The sequence below is a fragment of the Galleria mellonella genome, unplaced genomic scaffold, assembly GCF_026898425.1.
Source record: "Galleria mellonella isolate WM207_F2 unplaced genomic scaffold, CSIRO_AGI_GalMel_v1 utg87, whole genome shotgun sequence".
Lineage (NCBI taxonomy): Eukaryota > Metazoa > Arthropoda > Insecta > Lepidoptera > Pyralidae > Galleria > Galleria mellonella.
Window position 1 is genome coordinate 3,663,011 of NW_026442166.1, and position 23,540 is coordinate 3,686,550.

Below are 23,540 nucleotides of genomic sequence, written 5' to 3' on the forward strand. Positions count from 1 at the left end.
TACAATTTTAAAACAATTACTTAGTTATAAAGCTTATTATAGTCAATGTAATGTAAAATTACTGTTGCTGTGCCTAAATGAATAAAAAAAATAATTTATTATCACATTATATTTGATGAGTTTGTGTTAATGTCATTGAACCCAGAGACGCATCGTTTTATGGCTCCGTCCTACATTCGACATGAAATGAATAAATGGGACACCATTCGATCAATAAATGCTTAATGACAGTTGCGGTGTACGAAGAAAGGAAACCCCATAAGGTATTATTTTATTGCGTAGAGATGTAATCTCTCTAGACGTCTTCTACCGCATATTCCATGGGGAGTGCTCGGTAGAACGGCGTTTCCTTATACCTCCATCCCTTTTTCACTGCGGCATAATGAAAATGGTCCAGCAATTGCAACTCTAATGGGGTACTTAATGGTTAATGGGGTCATTTGGAAGGAGGGGAAGGCTTGTTAGTTATGTGATGGTTAGTCCCCATTGTCGACTATATAGCCAGGTCGACCGCCACGCGGTACATCTTGGAAACCATCATAGCTGATTCCTGGTAATTTTGTCAAGATGAACTAACTGACCTGTCTTCATCTTCATCTACCATCACACACTGTTACTCAGTTAGCGTGAATTGATCATTAAAAAAAAATGGGTATAAAAAAATGGTATTGGGTGTCTAGCGTACCTATTGCTAACAAATAATGTCTGAGGGAGTATTAGGAATCCAACAGCTACATTGCTAGCAATATACTCAACCAGGTCGACCTCCTCGCGGTTCTCCCTGGAAACTATCATGGTTAATTCCTGATGAATTGATCATGATGGGCTAACTGACTTGTTTTCATACTCATCTATCACCCTTTACTGGTGCTCCGCCAGCGTATCCCGTTAGCGCAGGCGGGGTTACCATACCATTTTCATCCATAAAAAAAAAACTAACGTAGTTATGAGATAACAAATATAAAATCAAAATACAACTGATATCCCTTCTTCTTTTTGAAGATTGTTGAAAATTTATTAATAGCTAGAATAATGAACCGTATTGGTTAAACGGTTTGGTTCAAACCCTTTACAAACAAAGACTTTAAACTAATTCCCGTAACCGTCTTTTAGGTTAACAGTAAAAAACTTTTCCCTTTCAGCAACTGTATTATCTTTCTAGCAATAACTCAGCTACTGTTATCTCGGAGTAACCGCGACGCGAGTAATGAAGGGGGTGACCTCAGGTCGCCGGGTGGAGGGAAGGGAGGGGAGATGTCGGGAAAAATTTGCGGCACCCGTTTCAAGGGCGAGGAGCATTACATTCCAGCGTTGCCAGAATGGGTGTTTTTTTCGCAATTTTTGGGATAAAAATGTTTTCGTTCAAGAAATTTTGGAGAAATGAAATACTCGGAGAAATTTTTGGAGAAAAGTGAAACGGATTCGGAGAATTTTTTGAATTTAGGTCAACGAGAAGTACTCTATAGGTTTGGATTCCCTTTGCGAATATCAAGATATGCGATATAAATGGAACATAAATGGCCGTATCATTTGATTGTGTCGATTTTGTAGCCTGATTTCTTCACTGCTTTAAGACATTGCGGACTTTGTACAAAAGTCGTTTGCTTGGGTGCCTCTGTCCCATTCGTATTTCAACCGTGAAGCAGTTGTGTTTGCATGGCTGTGTTTCGATTTGAAGGGTGGAATATGGCGTGAATTTAAAGGGTACAGAGGAATAACACCTGAGTCCTCAGGAATGGCAACGCATGGGGGGTATCATGGGCGAAACTACGCTGTTATGGCCAAGGTACTGTTCATGTCTATAGGCGACGGTTACCATTTTCCATCAGGTGGGCCGTCAGCATGTCTGCCATTCTAAGATGCATAAAAAAATTCTTTATTCAAGTTACCAGGACCCCACACTACTTTTACCATATACAGTTTATTATAATGACCTACTTACCCTACTTTTTTTTATATACATATTATGTCAGACTGCCAGAACTTGAATCATACTACAATGATTAAAATACTGACAGTCTGGACGTTTAGATAAAACAAAATAAAAACGATACTAGATTATGATTGGGTAAAAGTTTTAGAAATCGTATAAATTTGGAGAAAAAACATTTGATTTTGGGTAAAAATTAAAAGTCGCATCTAGCAACCCTGCTACATTCTTTAGATTATAACAGTGTTAGCTTGATAAGACCGCGTGATGTTGCCAGAATTGCAAAAAGGCTTCGGAAAATTCATATCGCCTTTTCAGCGACTAGGTACCAAAAATGGGAGATACTTATAGTACAATATCTTTATTAGTGCTTAATTTGAAACTAGATAGCGTCGTACGCTTTATCCAAGGGTGTTTATTATTTACTAAATTCCCGCCTCGGTTTCCCACGAGTATACTTTTTTTTTATACAACTTAGAATGGAAAACAAGCTGACGGCCCACCTGATGGTAAGTGGTAACCGTCGCCTTTAGACATGAGCAGTACCATGGACATAACAGTGTATACTATTTCGCCCATGATACTCCCCATGCGTTGCCATTCCTGAGTTTTATGAAGATTTTTTCCACTCGTTTTTATGAAGATTTTTAAACCTAAACTTGTGACTTTTCCATAAGATTTTTCAAATCTTTTCTTTCGTACAAAACTTTGTCCTGACAATTACAAAAACAAAAAAAAAAAAAATTAGCTAAATACGTGCAGCCATTTTGAAATGATGTAGTTACATTACACAGTACATTTAGCAAATGATTTTTATATATATATATATATATATACCCTTCAGTTCTCTTTATCTAATCTGACAAGTACAAAGTGTGAAGATAGAATTGCGTTACCATGTAAGCACTATAAGGGATTATCTCAAAATAAAATCCAATATCGAGAATAAATTCAGTTTTTATATTGGATTATCCTTCTTTACGTCATTTTCTTTTTTTTTAATAGATGATATTGTAATGGTAACCCCATTTGCGCTAAAAGTATACGATAGAGGGGCACCAGTGAGGGATGATAGGTGAGAATGAAAAGGCAGGTCATCAAAGTTAACGCATCGTGATGAATACACCTGGAATTCAGCACGATGGTTTTCAGGGGGAGCACATTCCCGGGGCGGTCGACCTCATAGGGTATATCGTTGGTAAAGGGACTGGTAGTCCGCATTTCTTTCCCCCTTTCCCCCTTGCTGTATGTTTTATCTATGATACGTTACCAAAAAATTGTCTATTTTTTATTTCTAAAATTCATGCGTACAAAGCAGCGGGCCGTAAACTAGTATATACTCGTGTTACTGTACAAACCTAATGTGCATTGGTAAATTTAAGGATTTACCAACATGAGTTGGTAAATGTAAGGAAATTATTAAAAGAAATGTCATTTTTAGAGGTTTTTTTTTATGGGTGATAATGGTATGGTAATCCCGCCTACGCTGATACGCTGGCGGAACACCAGTGAAGGGTAATCGATGAGAATGAAAACAGGCCAGTTAGCCCATCATGATGAATTCATCAGGAATTAACCGTGGTAGTTTCCAAAGGGAACCACGAGGAGGTCGACCTGGTTGGGTATATTGCTAGCAATGGGAGTTTTAGTCTCCATTACTAACAATCCCTTTCCCCCCATTTTTAGGGGTTTCCGCGTACCAAATATAACCAAATTCTCCTTTCTAACCACGATTACGAACACCACGTCTAAATATGTTTAAATATTATGTCTGTTTTGCTAAAAACTAAAATTTTTATACATTTTTGTGTTTCATCATTTCAGCCATTATCCGTCCACTGCTGGACATAAGCCTCCCCCATAGACTGCCATAAAGAACGGTCCTGAGCCACCTGAATCCACTGATTCGCTGCAATGCATTTCAGGTCGTCACTCCATCTAGTGGGGAAATGTCCTACACTGCGTTTGCCCGTACGGGGTCGCCACTCAAGAATCTTTCTTTCCCATTTTGAACAGCAGACACGGTTTACAATGATTTCTCCACCTTCTTTGCACAGATATTCTATCTGCTGTGCAAATTTCATAATGCACAATAACAGCTTTGTTCCAGTCACCTGGAACATTACCACCGCCAACATTTATTCCAGTCTTTTTAATTTACCTGGACCGCCAACATTTTCCACCTTCTTTCCCACTTCTTCGTCCATTATTTCATTTTATGTTTCCGTGATAACACTAGATATTTATAAAATGTCAAAAAATAAATTTAAAATTAAAACATGTTTAGTGAACGATGCTCATGTTCGTGGTCATATAGGTAGATTAGGTTTGGTTTGGTGAGAGCTCCAAAAAAATATTTTTTTTTTAAACTTTTACATTTACCAACACTTTTACTTTTACAGTAACATATATGTATCACATATACATATATCGTCACGATATAATATCGGTTTAGAAAAAATAATAATTTCAATAGAAGAAATGAAACATACACACGACTGTCAAATAAATAAAAATTGTGTTCAATAAAAAAGAGACCGACTTTAATTGTGACAAAAACAATTATTTTATTCTACTGAATGGTATTTGATAAAATTTCTATGGAACAAATACATACATACATACATTCCATCATGGGACAAATCTGTAAGTATATCTTTTTAGAAAAAAAAAAAGAATTTTCCAAATCGCTTCAGATTTGACGGAGTTATGAGATAACAAATATAAAAAAAATACAATCGTATTGAGACCTCCCTCTTTTTGAAGTCGGTTTGTAAAAAGAGTGCAATGTTTTCAGCGTTCAATATATGTGAGTTTCTATTTTCCACAATAACTTCTAAATGCCTAAATAGATTAGTACTTATGGGGTATTATTTAGATCATTAAATCATTCCGAGTAGCACTGGCCATAAATTTTATGTAAATAAAAAATAATATTAAAAAAAATAGTTACTTCATTTGTGTTCTTATAATGCACAGTTAAATTACTACAGAAAAAATTTAAAGCAATTCTAAGTATTTGGAACACAAAATTCGTGTTTTATTTCTCTTAAGAAAAGGAGGTATGAAACAATACCATATAATAAAGTTTCGAAACAATACAATGATAAACGTACCGTTAATTTTCAATAGCTCTTGCTGTAATCACGTGTAAAGAGTGAATTTTATTAATAAATCAGCGTTCACATCATTGGTTATCTTTACACTCCGTTACACAATCAGTAAACATAGGGGACAAACTTACATGAACTAAACCAGTCATCTCAAGGCATTCTGAATTGACAGTTAACACTTAACTACATAATATTTTGTCACGGAAACTGAAAAAATTTATGCTGTGTGAAAAAAAAAGGTATCACAAGAAAGAAAGGGGAAGGAACTGTTTAACCGAAAAAAAAAAAATTCGGCAGAATGTCAAATGAAAACAGAGAAATCCGCATTGCGTTTTTGAATTTCGAATGTCTGTTTTCGTTTGACATTGGAACAAAGGTGTCCGGTATTTGGAACGGATTTCAAATTTTGATTTTAGAACAGGACGAGGGAAGGACAAACCTATTGTGGTTTATTTTTTAATTCGTGTTAGGCGACGTTATCGCCCCTCGCGACCGTTTGGCGGGACTCCGCCGCGGCGACTGGCCGAACAACCCCTAGAGGGGTACCTTTCTATACTTATGTGTTTACATCTTAAATGGGGTACACAGAGTAATGTTGCCCTAGAGGGCACTGTTGTACCCATTAAGGGTTAGAACTAATGTTTGCGACTGTGATTTATAAACACATTGCTGAACTTGAAACACTTTCAATCTTCAAAATGGGTCGCTCTTAAAAGGATTATGTAACGTCATGTAATATGCATTATATGCTTACAATTTGGAATCAATTGAACCCTTATGGGATAAAGCCCTTTTTAGGAAAACGGCCTTGGGATAAGAATAGATACTTGTACATAAGTAATTATTTGCTATTAATAAATAATGGAACTCTTTATTAGGAGTGGGTAATATTGTATATAGCAATATCTATATAATTTGTTTACAATATCTATATATATTGGTTCAATAACGAATATATTAAAAGTCTGTTACCCAAAAAAAAAAAAATAACAGACTTTTAACATATTCCAAAATAGATATCCGACTGATATAGGCGATATCGAAATGGGTATGATGATGACCTTATTTCTGCCATCATGCCACATCTGCCATTTAGCACACCTGCAATGCTGCTGGTGTTGTGGGTGATCATGGGCGGCGGTAGTCACTTACCATCAGGTGAGCCGCATGCTCGACAACGTGTGGAGGATATCATGGGCAAAACAGTATACTCTGTTATGTCCATGGTATAGGCGACGATTATAACTTTCCATCAGGTGGACCGTCAGCTTGTTTGCCATTCTAAGTTGCATAAAAAAAAATAGATTATCATCATCATCATATCAGCCTTTAACTGTCCACTGCTGAACATAAGCCTCCCGCTTGAGGGGGTTTGCTAATAGTTGTCACGCTTGACAGGCGGATTAGCAACCGCAGTTAGAGTTTAAAGGTGTTTTAAGAGGAACGCTGCTGCCCATCCCTCGTCTTACCTTAGTCGTCTCTAACGACACCCACGGGAAAGGAAGGGGTGGCCTACTCTATGCCGGGACCACATAGCAACAGAATTAGACTGTGGGAAAAAACATTGTTAGTAATGAGGTCTAATAGCCGCATTGCTAGCAATATACCCTCTCAGGTCAACCTCCACGCGGTTCCCCCTGGAAACTATCGTGGTTAATTTTTGTAGGAATCATCAGGTGGTAGTGGTAGGTGGGCCAGTTGACCTGTAATTAATCTCACCTATCATACCGCACTGGTGCTTCGTCGGTGTATACCAATAGCGCGGGCGAGGTTACCATTCCATTTTCACCATTAAAAAAAAACAGACCCATTAAAATAATAGAAATAGACTATTGCTTATTACTACAAATCAGCTAACGAAAATACGAGACAGTTCCCTTACCTAGGGGGGAAAGGGATTGTTAGTAATGGAGATTAAAAATCCCATTGCTAGCAATATACCTAACCAGATCGACTTCCTCGCGGTTCTCCCTAGAAACTATCATGATTAATTCCTGATGAATTCATCATGATAGGCTGACTGCCCTGTTTTCATTCTCATCTGTCACCCTTCACTGGTGCTCCGCCAGCGTATTCCGTTAGCGCAGACGGGGTTACCAATCCATTTTCATCCAAAAAAAAAAGGTTCCTTACCTATTTCCTCTATAATACAGATATAAAAAGTGTCGCCTCTGTCGTTGCAATTACTCTGTGCGCAGACCTCTATTCGGTAGGTATAGGCGTAAAATACAGTACAATGGTTCCCATCGGATATTATTATGGGGAGGGCCACGAGTTTCTTATGACATAACGTTGTTTATATAATTATTGGAATCATATACTACTAATATTTTATTACTAGTTGTGTACCGTGGTTTCGCTTGAAACAGTATATGATGTATTGGTGTATTTTGGATTATTTACTAGGGAAGGCCTGGGCCCTTTAAAAAGACGCATATAAATGTCCTTTCAGACATATTACACATTTTTGCAAAGGTTCTCTTGCATACTAGGGTGAACACTGGACAATTCTGAAGTGGAACAATATAGTCTATCAGGTCGACGTTCACGTGGTTCCCCTTGGAAACCATCATGGTTAATTCTAGTTGAATTCTTCAGGCCCTGACCTGCTTTCATCCTCATCAGGTCATCTATTACTGGTGCCCGGCCAATGTATACCAATAGCGCAGGCGAGGTTACCATTCCATTATCACTTATTAAAAAAAATCTAGTATTGGTACAGTCCACTCCCCCCCCCGGGGGGAGGGGGGGAAAGGGATTGTTAGTAATAGAGGCTGAACATTCCATTGCTAGCAATATACCCAACCAGGTCGACCTCCTCGTGGTTCCCCCTGGAAACTATCATGGTTAATACCTTATGAATTCATCATGATGGGCTAACTGGCCTGTTTTCATTCTCATCTATCATCCTTCACTGGTGCTTCGCCAGCGTATCCTGTTAGCACAGGCGGGGTTACCATACCATTTTCACCTAACAAAAAACTCCTCAACCCCTCCCGCTCCACCTCAAAACATCATTAAGCGATATATGTTAAATGTAGTCAATAAATTTAATTTAAGCACAATAGTGTCACTGATTCTGTAGTAAATTCCCAAACAGATACGACATTGAAACCTTTAAGAAAAGAGCATGTTCCTTCTTAAAAGGCCAACAACACAACTGCATTTGCTCTGACATTGCGGGTGTCTATGGGCGGTAATCACTTACCATCAAGAAAACCGCGTACTCGTTTACCCTTTGTGTTATGAAAAAAAAAATAAAAAAAAATATACCGTCCTTGTTATACTCGTAAATAAGGCGAGCATACTTTTAAATACCTTTTAACTTACAAAATACATCTCAATTAGAAAGAAAAGATCAAAAGCTGTAGAAGAATTTAATAAAGTAATTCTCTGCGAATACATACCAAATGCCTCCACTTGGAAAGTATAAAATTGACTTATCTTCGACTTAATCGACTCGAAAGATTAAATACTTTAACTTAGCCTATCTTTGTAACATTTTAAGTTATTTTTAGAAACAAATTTTCCAAATTAACAACATTTCTGGAAGATAAGCCGCGTAATGGTTTTTTTCTTTAATGCTTTTCTGCATGCGCTATCGGTATACACTGGGGGTACACCAGTGAGAGATGATAGGTGAAGATGTAAGCAGGTCAGATGGCAAATTAGCAGATTGATAAATTCGTTAAAAAATAACCATGACGGTTTCCGGGGTAAATGCGTGGAGATCGATTTGTCATGGTACGAGTATATTGCTAGCAATGGGGCTATTAGATACCATCACTAACAATCTTCCTCCCCTTTCCTCATATAATGGGGTTTTTTTTATGAGTGATAATGGAAGGAGTATGGAACGCTATGGGTATACACTAGCGTTGCACCAGTAAATAAGTAATATATGGTATACAAATTAATGTACAATATGATACTTCCAAACCCCATTACGTGAGGGAAAGGGGTTGTTAGTAATGGAGATCTGACAGCTCCTCATTATCTAGCACCAATATACCCTATCAGGTCGACCTCCACGCTGTCCTCCTGGAAACCATCTTGTTTAATTCTTGCGGAATCCATCACGATGGGCTAACTGACCTGCTTTCATTCTCACTTATCATCCTTCACTGGCGCCCTGCCAGTGTATACCAAAAGCGCAGGTGAGGTTACCATACCATTATCACTTAAAAATCCCATTATGTGGGGAGAGGGGAGAAAGATTGTTAGTAATAGGATTTAGTAGCCCCATTGCTAGCAATATATCCTAACAATTCGTTCAGCATTTTCGTTTATCCAAAAAAAAATTATATTATTACTAACTGTATCGTTTATCAGGTTGACTGTACTTTTTGTGTCAATATTGATCAAAAATTTAATGAACCCATTGTGTATTAATAAAACAAACACACAATTAATGTTTCTTGTTTCCAATCACATATGGTGTTAGCACAGTATAAACAATACTTTATTACAATAAGTCCAGATCTAACAGTTGAATAAATTGTTTTAAACTGGTTTTTATTTTCAATGTAATATTCAACGGCGTTGGTGGTGTAATGGTCAGCATAGTTGCCTTCCAAGCAGTTGATCCGGGTTCGATTCCCGGCCAAGGCATAGTTTTACATAAATTGCGACTTTAATTAGCTGAATAGAGTATTACCAGAGGAAGACTTTGTAAAACAGTTGTTTGTTTGGGTACCTCTGTCCCATCCGTGTTTCAAGCAGTTGTGTTTGCTTGGCTGTGTTTCGATTTGAAGGGTCGATTTGTTCGATTTGAGATATGGCGTGAATTTACAGGGTAGTACAGAAAAATAACACCTGAGTCTTCAGGAATGGCAACGCATGGGGGGTATCATTCAGGAATGGCAACGCGGGGCAATCATGGGCGGAAACAGTATACTCTGTTATGTCCATGGTACTACTCCTGTCTATAGGCGACGGTTACCACTTTCCATCAGGTGGGCCGTCAGCTTGTTTGCCATTCTAAGTTGTATAAAAAAATCTTGGTACTATAAAATAATTTAAAAATTAAAATACGTAATAATAATTAAAGTTTAAACATTTGAACATACGGTACAACAGCGTTGGTGGTGTAATGGTCAGCATAGTTGCCTTCCAAGCAGTTGATCCGGGTTCGATTCCCGGCCAACGCACATTATTTTTACATAACCTTTAGAGGTTGAAATTATTTCAATTCCGTCTTGTATAAGATTGGAATTCTATTACAAATAACATAAAATCCAATTTAAAAAAAATTACATCTCAGTAGATCTTACTGAATAATACGTGAATTTATAAGTATGAAATTCAATGTCATTAAAACTTTCCAGGCTTGCTTCGAACTGCAGTTATCTCGGACGTGATACGTTTGTCCTTGTCTAACTCATTGTTTGTAGTATTCTCCGTTTCAGCAGAAGTGTAATCTATCGATTGACTGGGGCGGTATAAGAGATGACTGTATCTCCAGATATATGTCACGATTGTTTATTTTAAATTTTCACGTTGTTTAAAATTCGTGTATTCGTGAAACAAAATAAACAAACAAATATACGTCACAATTGTCTTACATTTTCATTCCATTTAATTGCATAATACCAATTGCCATTAAAGGTTAATTTATAAAAACTTTAAAAATTACCATAGTTTTTTGTAGAAATAATATTTAAGGATCCTAAGATCCTAAAATATTATTTCTACAAAAAAAGAACCAGTTATTTTTATTTAAAGACTAAACTACTAAATTGATTTTGATAAAATTTCTAGAAGCATAATCAGAAAGAGGGAGACTGTGTACAAAAGTCGTTTTCTTGGGTACCTCTGTCCTATTCGTGTTTCAACCGTAAAGCAGTTGTGTTTGTATGGCTGTGTTTCGGTTTGAAGGGTGGGATATGGCGTGAATTTACAGGGTACAGAGGAATAACACTTGAATCCTCAAGAATGGCAACACATGGGGGTATCATGGGCGAAACGGTATACTCTGTTATGTCCATGGTTACTGCCCATGTCTATAAGCGACGGTTACCACTTTCCATCAGGTGGGCTGTCAGCTTGTTTGGCATTCTAAGTTGTATAAAAAAATATATCCTTTCAGATAAAAAAAGAATTTTCTAAATTGATTTTTGAATTTTTTTTTTATAATGAAAGGAATTGTATGCGGTAACAAACATAAATAAATATACAACTGAGTTAAAATCCTCCTTTTCTAAAGTTTAACCATTTTAAAATATTCTATTTTATCGGAAATGATAATTTATCAGATTAGTCCCATAGAAATTTGATTAAAAACAGTTTTTTTTTTACAACAGTGAAGACAAACGAGCATGCGGCTCACCTGATGGTAAGTGACTACCGCCGTCCATGGTCACCCATAACTCCAACGGCATTGCAGATGTGCTGCCGGCCTTTTAAAAAGGAATATGCTCTTTTCTTGAAGGTTACGATGTCGTATCAGTTCGGAAATACTGCTGCTGGAAGTTGATTCCAAAGAGTGGTTGTGCGTGGAAGAAAGTGCCTTGAAGAACGCACGGTGGTTAGTTGTTAAGTTTTTAAATCATAATAGCTGATTTGGGCATAAATGAGATCGGTTTTTGTTTTTGTAGAACAAAATTTTTTATTGAATAACATTTGTTGTTATCCTAAGACCAGTATCTAGATATGTAAAGTGATGTAAACCTGTATGTAAAATGCATCGCAGATCGCACCCTTGTGCCCGGAGCAATGTACGCTTTCCACTCGTTAGCGAGAAAATGCTGTTGCACCCAATATATAATACTTACAATTTTTTATTTAACTGGTTCTAGTAAGTTATTAGTTCACTCTTGCGCCACCTACGTACTTCTGTCTGTTCTCCTTTAATCAAAGGTTGTCTGCAAGAGTTTGCCCTAGCGATAAGATCGCCTTTTGTAACTTTATGTATATATTTCAATATGTATTTATATTACTGTATTTCACTTGTCATTGTATATTTTTATTTATAGTGCAATAAAAAGTTAAATAAATAAATAAGTCTTTCCGTTCAAATTGTACAATCAATTTCTTAAACTGTATCACAATATGGTCTATGTGGTCATTCTGCTAAAAGTTATTTGACTAAATTCTTTGACTTGGCAGCTAGGAATATTTTTTTTTATGGGGAAAAGAAAAAAAAATTACTTTTTACTGGCAACTATTATAAGTTTTCTCTTTATCGAATATCTGAAGAATTGAAATTAGCCGGATTGGTCCAGCTGTTCCCGAGTTTTGTATTAAACAATACATTTAATGATTCTTTTTGTATTTATATAGAGATTATAATTCTAATTCTATATTTTATTGTCATTATCATTTCAGCCATTATCTGTCCACTATATTTTATGTTTCTACACAATTGAGCTAATTAAAGTCTTAACGTATGTAAAACTATGCGTTGGCCGGGAATCGAACCCGGATCAACTGCTTGGAAGGCAACTATGCTGACCATTACACCACCAACGCTGTTGTAGTGTATGTTCAAATGTTTAAACTTTAATTATTACTGCGTATTTTAATATTTAAATTATATATTTTAAACCACATGAACACTGTTCAGCTAATTAGAGTCGCAACTTGTGTAAAACTATATGCGTTGGCCGGGAATCGAACCCGGATCAACTGCTTGGAAGGCAACTATGCTGACCATTACACCACCAACGCTGTTGTACCGTATGTTCAATTATTATTACGTATTTTAATGTTTAAATTATATATTTTACAGTTTTGGAACTGTAAAATATATAATTTAATACAATTCAGCTAATTTACAATTTGCGAGTTTACAATTTGTGTAAAACTGTTCGTTGTACTTATATTTATTGTTTTGTAATTTATTAAGCATCATATTTTAATTACATGAACACTGTTCAAGCTAATTAAACTCCCAATTTGTTTAAAACTATGCGTTGGCCGGGAATCGAACCCGGATCAACTGCTTGGAAGGCAACTATGCTGACCATTACACCACCAACGCCGTTGGATGTTATACTGAAATGAATAATCAGTTTTGAACAATTTGCTCAACTGTTACATTCGGAGTTATTGTAACAAATAGTTCTTCATAGTAACAATTGTAATTTTACTAGTTTGTACACGCGACTTTGTGCGTGTGACCGAAATATATTTATTGGTCGGGATAAAGAATGTCCTTCTTCATTCCGTACCAAATTTCATATGTATTGTTACATATATTAAGAGTACGTGACCTAAGACCATGTGTCAGCCTACGACCTAATCATTATAATATTTGACATTCCTATTTGTATATTTGTATTTGTCCATTTGATATCGAAATCATTATATTGTTTAATATTCATATTTGTATATTTGTTTATCTCATACAAGTTTCCATTAGTAAGTTATTATCTGTATTTGTTGTCACTCTTTCGATGGAAGTATTTGACTATTGTAATTGTAAATAGTAATTAAGATATCTCTACTATATATATGGACGATTTGTAATAATAAAGACAGTTCAATTCAGAATACTCTACGAGTCTAGTCATTTCAAAAACACCAACTGTGTTAAAACATAACTGCCCCATAACAATTTTGGCGCAGTCGGTAGGATCCGTCGCGTAATAGTGCAAGTCGAACTTAACGTCTGGGACTCGGACAAACATCGCCAACAATCCTAGGACGGTGCCTGAAGGGCTTTGAATAGTTCGCCGAATCTATACTCTGCAATGCGTATCCTGTTGCTGTTATTGGGGTAAGTGGTCAACACATGTTGCTCTGTTTCCTTTCTCTGTTTCCTTTTCATAAATCTTTTTCGCCTAAATCATAAAATAATTTTATTATTCAAACTCAAATTCTATTTTTCTATCTATTTTTAATATTCTATTATACTATATCAATTTTACGAATTCAATTATCCTAATTTCAACATTCATTATGTCACAACAAAATATTGACGCAAAACCTAAATTTTGCGAACAAAATGTTCCGCTAAATACTTTATTACAATTAATACCGGATTTCGATACAACACAATAGGGTCAAGTATATAAGTTCATAAGATCGTGCGATTCAGCCTTTAAATTAGCAAGTCTAGAGCAAGAAGAAATTTTATTAATTTATGCTTTAAATAAAATAAGTGGGAATACTTCTTCTGATATCCACGCGAAACTATACTCAAACTGGGACGACTTAAAAACGTTCCTTATACAAAAATTTTCGCAGACAAAAACTCTTTCACATCTAAATCTCGAACTACAATCACTCTTTCAGAAACCAAATGAATCGGTAACGGAATTTTTCCACCGCGTAGATCTATGTAGAAATAAAATTTTAGAAAATTAACAACTGAAGTGGTAGATGCGACATTAATAGGACGAAAAACTACTACGGAAGAAACAGCTCTGAACGTTTTTATTAATGGATTGAGTTCTGACATAGGTGTAATGTTGAGAACAAAAGGTTTTGATTCATTAACTCATGCTGGAAACTTTGCAATTCAAGAAGAAAAAATTCGAAAAATGAATACGGCTAGGCAAAGTTTGTTTAAAAATAGTCGAATAACAACACCGCTATATAGCAATGTCGTTCGTCAACCACCTCAGATCAATCAACCTCAAATACATAAACCACCAGATAAACATACTATTAATACCAATCCGCGAAAATTTATTATATGTAATTATTGTAAAAAACCCGGACATCATATAACTAATTGTAGAAAGAGAATATTTAATAATAGTCGTAATAACCAATTTCCGCGAAATAATCCGACTCCAGCTCGAGTAAATCATTTAAACTTGCAACCGGCCGAGCTGACGGGCACAGTTTCGGAAACGGTTCCCACGTATTGCCCAAATATTTCAATGATCACCGAGGGTCAGGATATTACCCTAGAACCTCAAATAAACGATCTTCAAATTCAGTAAAATTCAATAGTAATCAGTGTCATACTACATTATCTAATACAAACATCACTACACAAGCGCAAACAATTCCAGTCCATCGGGGACAATTAAGCGATGTGTGTACTTGTGATAATAAAACTACGATAGCTACTAAGACAAACTTAGAGCTCTCTGAATCATTAATCATTAACCTCACAAAAATCACTGAATCACTTATAAAGGTCACAGAAACCTTACTAACTCAATCAAAGAAACCTATTAACTCTGTAGATTGTATCACTAATTCGACTAATTCTGAAAAAGATCAATGTCTAAAACCTATATTAAAAGAATCTAATTCAAATCCCACGTGCAATCAACAAACTACAAAGACTAAAAAATCAAAAAAATCTCGTAAATCGAAACAAAAATCAAAAATAAAACTAAAATCGAATCAAATAAAAAAAAGAGCTTATCCTAATGAATCTTACAATATCTCTACATTAAATATACCTCCTGAAAATCTTTTGCACTGTAAATTTCATATTGATGGCCAACCAGTTACGTTATTAGTAGACACGGGAGCAGCCATTTCGGTTATAAATAAAAATAAAATCGGTAAAAATACCATCGATACATCAAACGTCGTTTCTATTATTGGTATCTCTAATGAAAATTCGCCTTTTCAAACATGTGGCACATCCCACATTTCATTAGATCAATTTCCAAAATTTAAATTCCATGTCGCAAATTTAAACATACACGCTGATGGTATACTCGGTAATGATTTCATGTCAAAATTCAATGTCAACATTTATATTCAATCAAAAACGATGCGAATACATGACAGGACTTATCAGTTGTTCCTTCTGGGAGATGAACCAAAGTACTTTGATAATGGTAAACAAATTATCAAACGTCGTTCGGAGACAGTTATATCATGTTTAACTAATGATATCTCAGACGGAACTGCAATGATAAATAAGCAAAACATTAGTAACGATATCTGTATTCCTAATGCTCTTGTTAATGTCAAAAATAAAAGCTTTCTCATTACTTGTGTAAACTCGAGTGATAATGACGTATATATTTCAACGCCTATTATAGATGTAAATTCTGTTAACGAATCGGAACTAATTCAACAGTCTGTTTCCTTACCCAATTCACAAATTAACAACATCTCTATAAAACAAAGAATAGATATCGGGAGCCTTATAAGGTGTGATCATTTAAATAAAGAAGAACGTGAATCTCTCGATAAAATAACTTCAAAATATTCAGACATTTTCTACGTGGAAGGCGATCCACTAACGTTCACGAATCACACTAAACATTCTATTCCTACTACGTCAGATATACCAATTAATACTAAAACTTATAGATTCCCTCAAGTACACCAACAAGAAGTAAGAAATCAGATAGACAAAATGTTACAACAGAATATAATAAAAGATAGTACTTCTCCATGGAGCAGTCCAATCTGGGTAGTTCCAAAAAAATTAGACGCGTCTGGAAAACAAAAATGGCGTGTTGTAATTGATTATAGAAAATTAAATGACGTCACTATTGGAGACAGTTACCCGTTGCCTAACATAACTGACATACTAGATAAGTTAGGACATTCAGTATATTTCACAACTTTAGATTTAGCATCCGGTTTCCATCAAATTGAATTAGACCCCAAGGATATTCCCAAAACTGCCTTCAGCACTCCTTTTGGTCATTACGAATTTTTAAGAATGCCTTTCGGACTCAAAAATGCACCAGCTACATTCCAACGTGCCATGGATAGTGTACTTTACGGATTACAAGGAGAACGATGCTTTGTTTATCTTGATGATATCGTAGTGTTTGCATCCAGCCTTCAAGAACATAAACAGAAATTAACTGAAGTATTCGATCGGTTACGAAAATACGGTCTGAAAATACAACCAGATAAATGCGAATTCTTGAGAAAAGAAGTTGCTTACCTGGGTCATATTATATCGAGTGAAGGTGTAAAGCCAAATCCCGAAAAAGTAAAATCAGTTCGTGAGTTTCCAGTCCCTAAATCATGTAAAGATATTAAATCATTTCTTGGTCTCGCAGGCTACTATCGTAGGTTCATACCTAACTTTAGTAAGCTCACTAAGCCTTTAACAAGCTTATTAAGAAAGGATGTTCCGTTTACATGGAATTGTGTACAACAGCAGGCTTTTGACTCCTGTAAGGAAATTCTCACAACGACTCCTTTGTTACAATATCCCGATTTTACTAAAGAGTTTATATTAACTACGGATGCTTCAATCCACGCTATCGGAGCGATTCTCTCGCAAGGTGAAATTGGCAAAGATTTACCTATTGCTTACGCATCACGTACGTTAAATAAAGCTGAAAGTAATTATTCTACCATAGAGCGCGAACTTCTCGCAATAGTATGGGCCGTGAAACACTTTCGACCATATTTATTCGGTAGAAAATTTAAAATATTTACTGATCACAAACCACTCACATGGTTATTTTCCATTAAAGATCCGGGATCTCGTCTCGTTCGCTGGAGACTGAAACTAGAAGAATATGAATATGAAATAAATTACAAAGCCGGAAAAAATAATACAAACGCCGATGCCTTATCACGACCACCTATATTAAATATGGGTACAGACAACCCTGAAAAACAATTTGAAACATTATTAAAAACAAACTATGAACAATTCTTATCTCAAGGTTGTAGCGCTAATTCACACAAGCTTAAAACTTCACCTGAAAATCTTTTAGAGTCTAATCATAAAAATATCTTCATCCCTGTGTCGTGTCAAAAATCGGATCTTAATAACTTATACAACGAAGCTTTAGATTTATGTGCTTCCCAAAGCAATCAACCTGAAACAGAAAAACAAGTCTACGACATAGATAAAATAACTTCTGAATATCAGCAAAACATTTTCCTTTGTTATACTAGAACATCATACTATGATCCATGGGACGCGGAGAGTTATTTCAAATCATTGTTATCGTGCTTACATAAGCATAATATTGAAACTTTGTATATACCGAACCTGAAATATGATCAAACTTGCAAGCTTCAGGGCAACCAACAGCTACATATCTCAGCTTATTTAGCAGAAATATATAATTGCAATATAATCATTTGCGAGAATAAAATTACTCATCCTTCGCCTCAGGAAATTCCCAGCATTCTAAAAACATACCATGATGAACCGCTCTCAGGACATCGAGGTATAATTGAAACCACTAGGAAAATTCGAGAACATTACTTCTGGAAAAATATGGCCGAAGATATCAAAAATTACATAAACTCTTGTGAAATATGTCAGCGCAATAAGATCCAAAGAAAAACTTTTAAAGCTCCAATGGTATTAACATCCCAATCTAATGAACCTTTTGAACGTGTTTCTATAGACTTAGTATCATATTCTGACATTAGTGACAATAATAACAAATACATATTGACACTACAAGATGAACTAACTAGGTACGTCCAAGCTTATCCAATTCCTGATAAAGAAGCTCTAACAGTTGCTAAACAACTCTTTTACTTCTGTCAACATTTCGGTGTACCTAGACGTTTCCATTCTGACCAAGGTACTGAATTCATGAATGGACTAATGAAGCAATTAATAAGACTTCTCGGTACAAGTCAAACTTTTAATACAGCTTACCACCCTCAAACTAATGGTGCATTAGAAAGGTTTCATGCCACACTTCGAGATCACATACGAATGTACCAGGCACGTAAATTGAAAAATTGGGATCAAATTATTCCATTGGCTATTATATGTCATAACACCTCAGTTAATAGCTCTACAGGTTTCACACCCTACGAACTTCTATTTGGTTTTAAACCAAGACCTTTTTATTCATTAAAAACAATACCCGATTATACTGCATTCGATTACATTAAAGATTTAAACGAACGACTTAGAATAGCCCGCGATGTCGCAACACAGAACGTTCAGAAAATGAAAGAAAAAGCCAAGGAACGTTACGACGGGAAAATTAAAAATATTGCTAAATTTAATGTAGGTGACAAGGTGATGATCAAGGTCCCTAACCCAAATAATTTAGATAATAAGTGGGAAGGGCCATTCGATGTGATACGTGTAGGCTTTAATGAAAATTATGTTATTCGTAAATCCGGGAGACATCAGTTAGTTCACGCAAATAGATTAAGACCTTATGAAATAAATAAACTCGTTAATTAAACAAACAATTAGCCGTGTGGTAGCCGGCTTTACCAAAGAATAGCACCAACGTTCAGATTTGACGTGTCGTATAAGGCGACTAACAAACAATTAGCCGTGTGGTAGCCGGCTTTACCAAAGAATAGCACCAACGTTCAGATTTGACGTGTCGTATAAGGCGACTAACAAACAATCAGCCGTGTGGTAGCCGGCTTTACCAAAGAATAGCACCAACGTTCAGATTTGACGTGTCGTATAAGGCGACTAACAAACAATTAGCCGTGTGGTAGCCGGCTTTACCAAAGAATAGCACCAACGTTCAGATTTGACGTGTCGTATAAGGCGACTAACAAACAATCAGCCGTGTGGTAGCCGGCTTTACCAAAGAATAGCACCAACGTTCAGATTTGACGTGTCGTATAAGGCGACTAACAAACAATTAGCCGTGTGGTAGCCGGCTTTACCAAAGAATAGCACCAACGTTCAGATTTGACGTGTCGTAGAAGGCGACTAACAAACAATTAGCCGTGTGGTAGCCGGCTTTACCAAAGAATAGCACCAACGTTCAGATTTGACGTGTCGTATAAGGCGACTAACAAACAATTAGCCGTGTAGTAGTCGGCTTTACCAAAGAATAACACTGACGTTCAGATTTGACGTGTCGTATAAGGCGACTAACAAACAATTAGCCGTGTAGTAGTCGGCTTTACCAAAGAATAACACTGACGTTCAGATTTGACGTGTCGTATAAGGCGACTAACAAACAATTAGCCGTGTAGTAGTCGGCTTTACCAAAGAATAACACTGACGTTCAGATTTGACGTGTCGTATAAGGCGACTAACAAACAATGAGCCGTATAGACGCCGGCTTGTACAAAGAATAGCTCTAATATGTTAAGTTGTTTCCACATCAAACAACTTATAGTATTAATTTATTATAAGCAATATTCTAAAATCAATTAAATCAATAATTCTTTAATAATCAATTAAATCAACAATTCTTCTATAATCAATTAAATCAATATTTCTTCTATAATCAATTTAATCACTAATTCTTCTATAATCAATTAAATCAATAATTCTTCAATAATCAATTAAATCAATAATTCTTCAATAATCAATTAAATCAATAATTCTTCAATAATCAATTAAACCAATAATTCTTCTATAATCAATTAAATCAATAATTCTTCAATAATCAATTAAACCAATAATTCTTCTATAATCAATTAAATCAATAATTCTTCTATAATCAATTAAACCAATAATTCTTCTATAATCAATTAAATCAATAATTCTTCTATAATCAATTAAATAAATAATTCTTCAATAATCAATTAAATCAATAATTCTTCAATAATCAATTAAACCAATAATTCTTCTATAATCAATTAAATCAATAATTCTTCTATAATCAATTAAATAAATAATTCTTCAATAATCAATTAAATCAATAATTCTTCAATAATCAATTAAATCAATAATTCTTCAATAATCAATTAAATCAATAATTCTTCAATAATCAATCAATCTTAATCAATAAATTGAGATTTTGTATCATTTTTGTTATATTCGTTAGCTTACGAATCGTCCTAAAATCGTCTTTATTTCTAATAAAAAATAAAACATAATTAAAACTAAATTTATAAATAATAGTTCTTATGTTTGTTCAATTCGATATTACCTTAATAAATTAGAAAAAAAACTTGTAATAGAATCTTCTTCCTTGATGCTCGAACAAATCTTAATTATTTCTTCAACAACTAAAAACTTCAATGAAACTATATTTAAAATAACGTATGATGAGCAAATAATTAACGAAAATATTAATCGCCTTAATGATTACTTAAACTCAAGTCAAAAGGTTATTTTCAATCTAAAGGCTAGTGAAGACATTTCCGTAATTTCCTTGCAGATATTAGAATCGGTAATAGATCTAGAAAATGAAATTAATGATTGTTTAGCAAGCATATTGTTCGTAAAATCTAATACAATACATCCCTCTATAATAACTCTTAAACATCTATATGAAGAACTTTTATTATCTAATCATATACGTACCAACAAACACTTAGTTACTCCAGTCACTATTGAAAATATTCATCAAATATTAGACTCAGCTTCTCTTTCTGCTTATGTATATTCTGATAGACTTGTATACATATTAGATTTTCCATTAATTCAAGGCGAACCTCTCAATCTCTATCACATATATTCCATTCCAATTCAACATTTTAATTCCTCTTTACATACAACCATCCTACCTGAGCACATGTATCTGGCTACAAATCCTAGCGGTAATATATACGTATCTACGAGCGACCTCACTTCATGCAAGTCCTACGCTATAAAGAAGAAGATCTGCACCTCTTTTGTCGCATATGAAGCAGCATCACGTCCATTATGTGAGCTCCAGATCCTGTTAAGCATTTCAAAAACTTTACCTGAAATTTGTACCACATCCACATTTGAAGCAAGAATTAACACTTTTCAAAACATTGACAACAACCAATGGCTTTATATACTTACAGAAGACACTAATTGTATACTTCAATGTAAAACGGAAGTTACACATCATAAATTACAAGGAGCAGGCATTTTATCCTTACCGGAAAACTGCAAACTTTATACTGGGTATAGTACGCTAACAGCCTTTCAATCTATTGAAGAAAATGTGACATATCCTGTAATAATTCCAGACATTAGAACAGACGATTGCTTTGAAGAATACAAGAACTTTGAAGCTCCAAACTTAATTCCTATTAAAATTAATGAAATGCCTTTGGATTCACTGAAACAAATAAAACATCATGTCGATAAATTTAAGGAAAGCTTAGAAAATATGAGATCTCGACCAATCTTACAAAGATATTCGTCAACGTTTACATGGATATACTTCGTGTTATTCATAACAATGCTAGGATACTTCATTTATAAAATTAGCAAACGTTGTCCTAATGGATTACTCCTGCGTAACCGAAGACCGAGCCGTGATAATGGTTGTATACAAATATTTAACAACTGTTTTTCAAACACATCACGACGTCAGAGAACCCAAGTTGCCGTCCCGATCACTACTATAGCAACAAGTACCTGCGTAACGGAAGACGAAGAGGAAAATGAAGAAAATTATCCAAGAACTTCAACACCGAGTGTTCAAAGATTAAGCTCTCAAGCCCAATCTTTATTCTAAGGGGGGAGGTGTTACATATATTAAGAGTACGTGACCTAAGACCATGTGTCAGCCTACGACCTAATCATTATAATATTTGACATTCCTATTTGTATATTTGTATTTGTCCATTTGATATCGAAATCATTATATTGTTTAATATTCATATTTGTATATTTGTTTATCTCATACAAGTTTCCATTAGTAAGTTATTATCTGTATTTGTTGTCACTCTTTCGATGGAAGTATTTGACTATTGTAATTGTAAATAGTAATTAAGATATCTCTACTATATATATGGACGATTTGTAATAATAAAGACAGTTCAATTCAGAATACTCTACGAGTCTAGTCATTTCAAAAACACCAACTGTGTTAAAACCCTGCCCCATAACAGTATATCAAATTTCATAGTGATTGGTTAACTTAGGCGCTAAAAGGTAACAAACAAATTTACTTTTACATTTTTAATATTATTAAGGATTGTAATATAAACTGTCGTGTAGGGGGAAGGGATTGTTAGTAATGAGATTATAATAGCTCCATTGTTAGCATTATACATATCTTGGTTATTTCTTGCGATATTTATTACGATGTACTAACTGACCTGCTTGGGGGGAAAGGGATTGTTAGTAATGGAGACAGAATCCCATTGCTAGCAATATACCCAACCAGGTCGACCTCCTCGCGGTTCTGCCTGGTAACTATCATGGTTAATTCCTGATGAATTCATCATGATGGGCTAACTGGCCTGTGTTTATTCTCATCTATCACCCTTCACTGGTGCTCCGCCAGCGTATCCCGTTAGCGCAGGCGGGGTTACCATACCATTTTCACCCATAAAAAATAATCTGACCTGCTTTTGCCCTTATCTATTATCTCTCGCTGTTGCTCTGCCAGCGTATACTGATAGAGCAGGCGGGATCACCATTATCCAAAAAAAATTTCAGTATGGTCCCGGCATAGAAGGGGCTAACCCTTTCTTTCCTATGGGTGTCATAAGAGGCGACTAAAGGAACTTAATGGTTAAGGGAAGAGCAGCAGCGTCAGCAAGAGGTTGGTAAGAGTTATGGAGCAATTTACTGCGGTTGCCAATCCGCCAGCCAAACGTGGCAACTATTGGCAAAACCTCCCTTATGGTAAACTGCAATAAAGAAACGGACCTTATGGCAGTCTATGGAGAAGGCCTATATCCAGTAGTGAATAAATAACGTCTGACATGGGCGGGGGATCGTTAGTAATGCGGACTACCAGTCCCATTGCTAGCAATATACCCCGTCAGGTCGACCT

At 35.4% G+C, this 23,540-nt stretch overlaps 2 protein-coding genes, 5 non-coding genes and 1 pseudogene across 7 annotated transcripts in view; 4 read left to right on the forward strand and 4 right to left on the reverse strand.

Moving 5' to 3' along the window:
• Window positions 1-5,556, reverse strand: part of LOC113509126 (facilitated trehalose transporter Tret1-like) — a 76,674-nt gene extending 71,118 nt beyond the window's left edge. The window contains exons 1-2 of the mRNA XM_052902108.1: window positions 5,483-5,556; window positions 5,047-5,250 (exon numbers count right to left, since the gene is read on the reverse strand). The gene's annotated coding sequence lies outside the window, so the exon portion shown is untranslated. The remainder of the gene's footprint in view (window positions 1-5,046; window positions 5,251-5,482) is intronic.
• A 4,026-nt stretch (window positions 5,557-9,582) lies between these two features.
• Window positions 9,583-9,654, forward strand: Trnag-ucc (transfer RNA glycine (anticodon UCC)). Its single transcript has one exon. It is a non-coding gene; the product is annotated as a tRNA-Gly (tRNA).
• Window positions 9,655-10,121: 467 nt separating this feature from the next.
• Trnag-ucc (transfer RNA glycine (anticodon UCC)) lies at window positions 10,122-10,193 on the forward strand. The gene has a single exon. It is a non-coding gene; the product is annotated as a tRNA-Gly (tRNA).
• Window positions 10,194-12,441: 2,248 nt separating this feature from the next.
• Window positions 12,442-12,513, reverse strand: Trnag-ucc (transfer RNA glycine (anticodon UCC)). Its single transcript has one exon. It is a non-coding gene; the product is annotated as a tRNA-Gly (tRNA).
• Window positions 12,514-12,639: 126 nt separating this feature from the next.
• On the reverse strand, window positions 12,640-12,711 carry Trnag-ucc (transfer RNA glycine (anticodon UCC)). The gene has a single exon. It is a non-coding gene; the product is annotated as a tRNA-Gly (tRNA).
• Window positions 12,712-12,952: 241 nt separating this feature from the next.
• Trnag-ucc (transfer RNA glycine (anticodon UCC)) lies at window positions 12,953-13,024 on the reverse strand. Its single transcript has one exon. It is a non-coding gene; the product is annotated as a tRNA-Gly (tRNA).
• Window positions 13,025-13,944: 920 nt separating this feature from the next.
• On the forward strand, window positions 13,945-15,342 carry LOC128202287 (uncharacterized; annotated as a pseudogene).
• Window positions 15,343-20,707: 5,365 nt separating this feature from the next.
• Window positions 20,708-22,601, forward strand: LOC128202297 (uncharacterized). The gene has a single exon (XM_052902111.1). The coding sequence runs from the start codon at window positions 20,808-20,810 to the stop codon at window positions 22,269-22,271; it is 1,464 nt and encodes a 487-aa protein (XP_052758071.1). The 5' UTR covers window positions 20,708-20,807; the 3' UTR covers window positions 22,272-22,601.
• The last annotated feature ends 939 nt before the right edge of the window (window positions 22,602-23,540 follow it).

Bases quoted from the DNA above. Each gene is read 5' to 3' on its own strand.
- LOC128202297 (XM_052902111.1), top strand. From the start codon at position 20,808: ATGCTCGAACAAATCTTAATTATTTCTTCAACAACTAAAAACTTCAAT.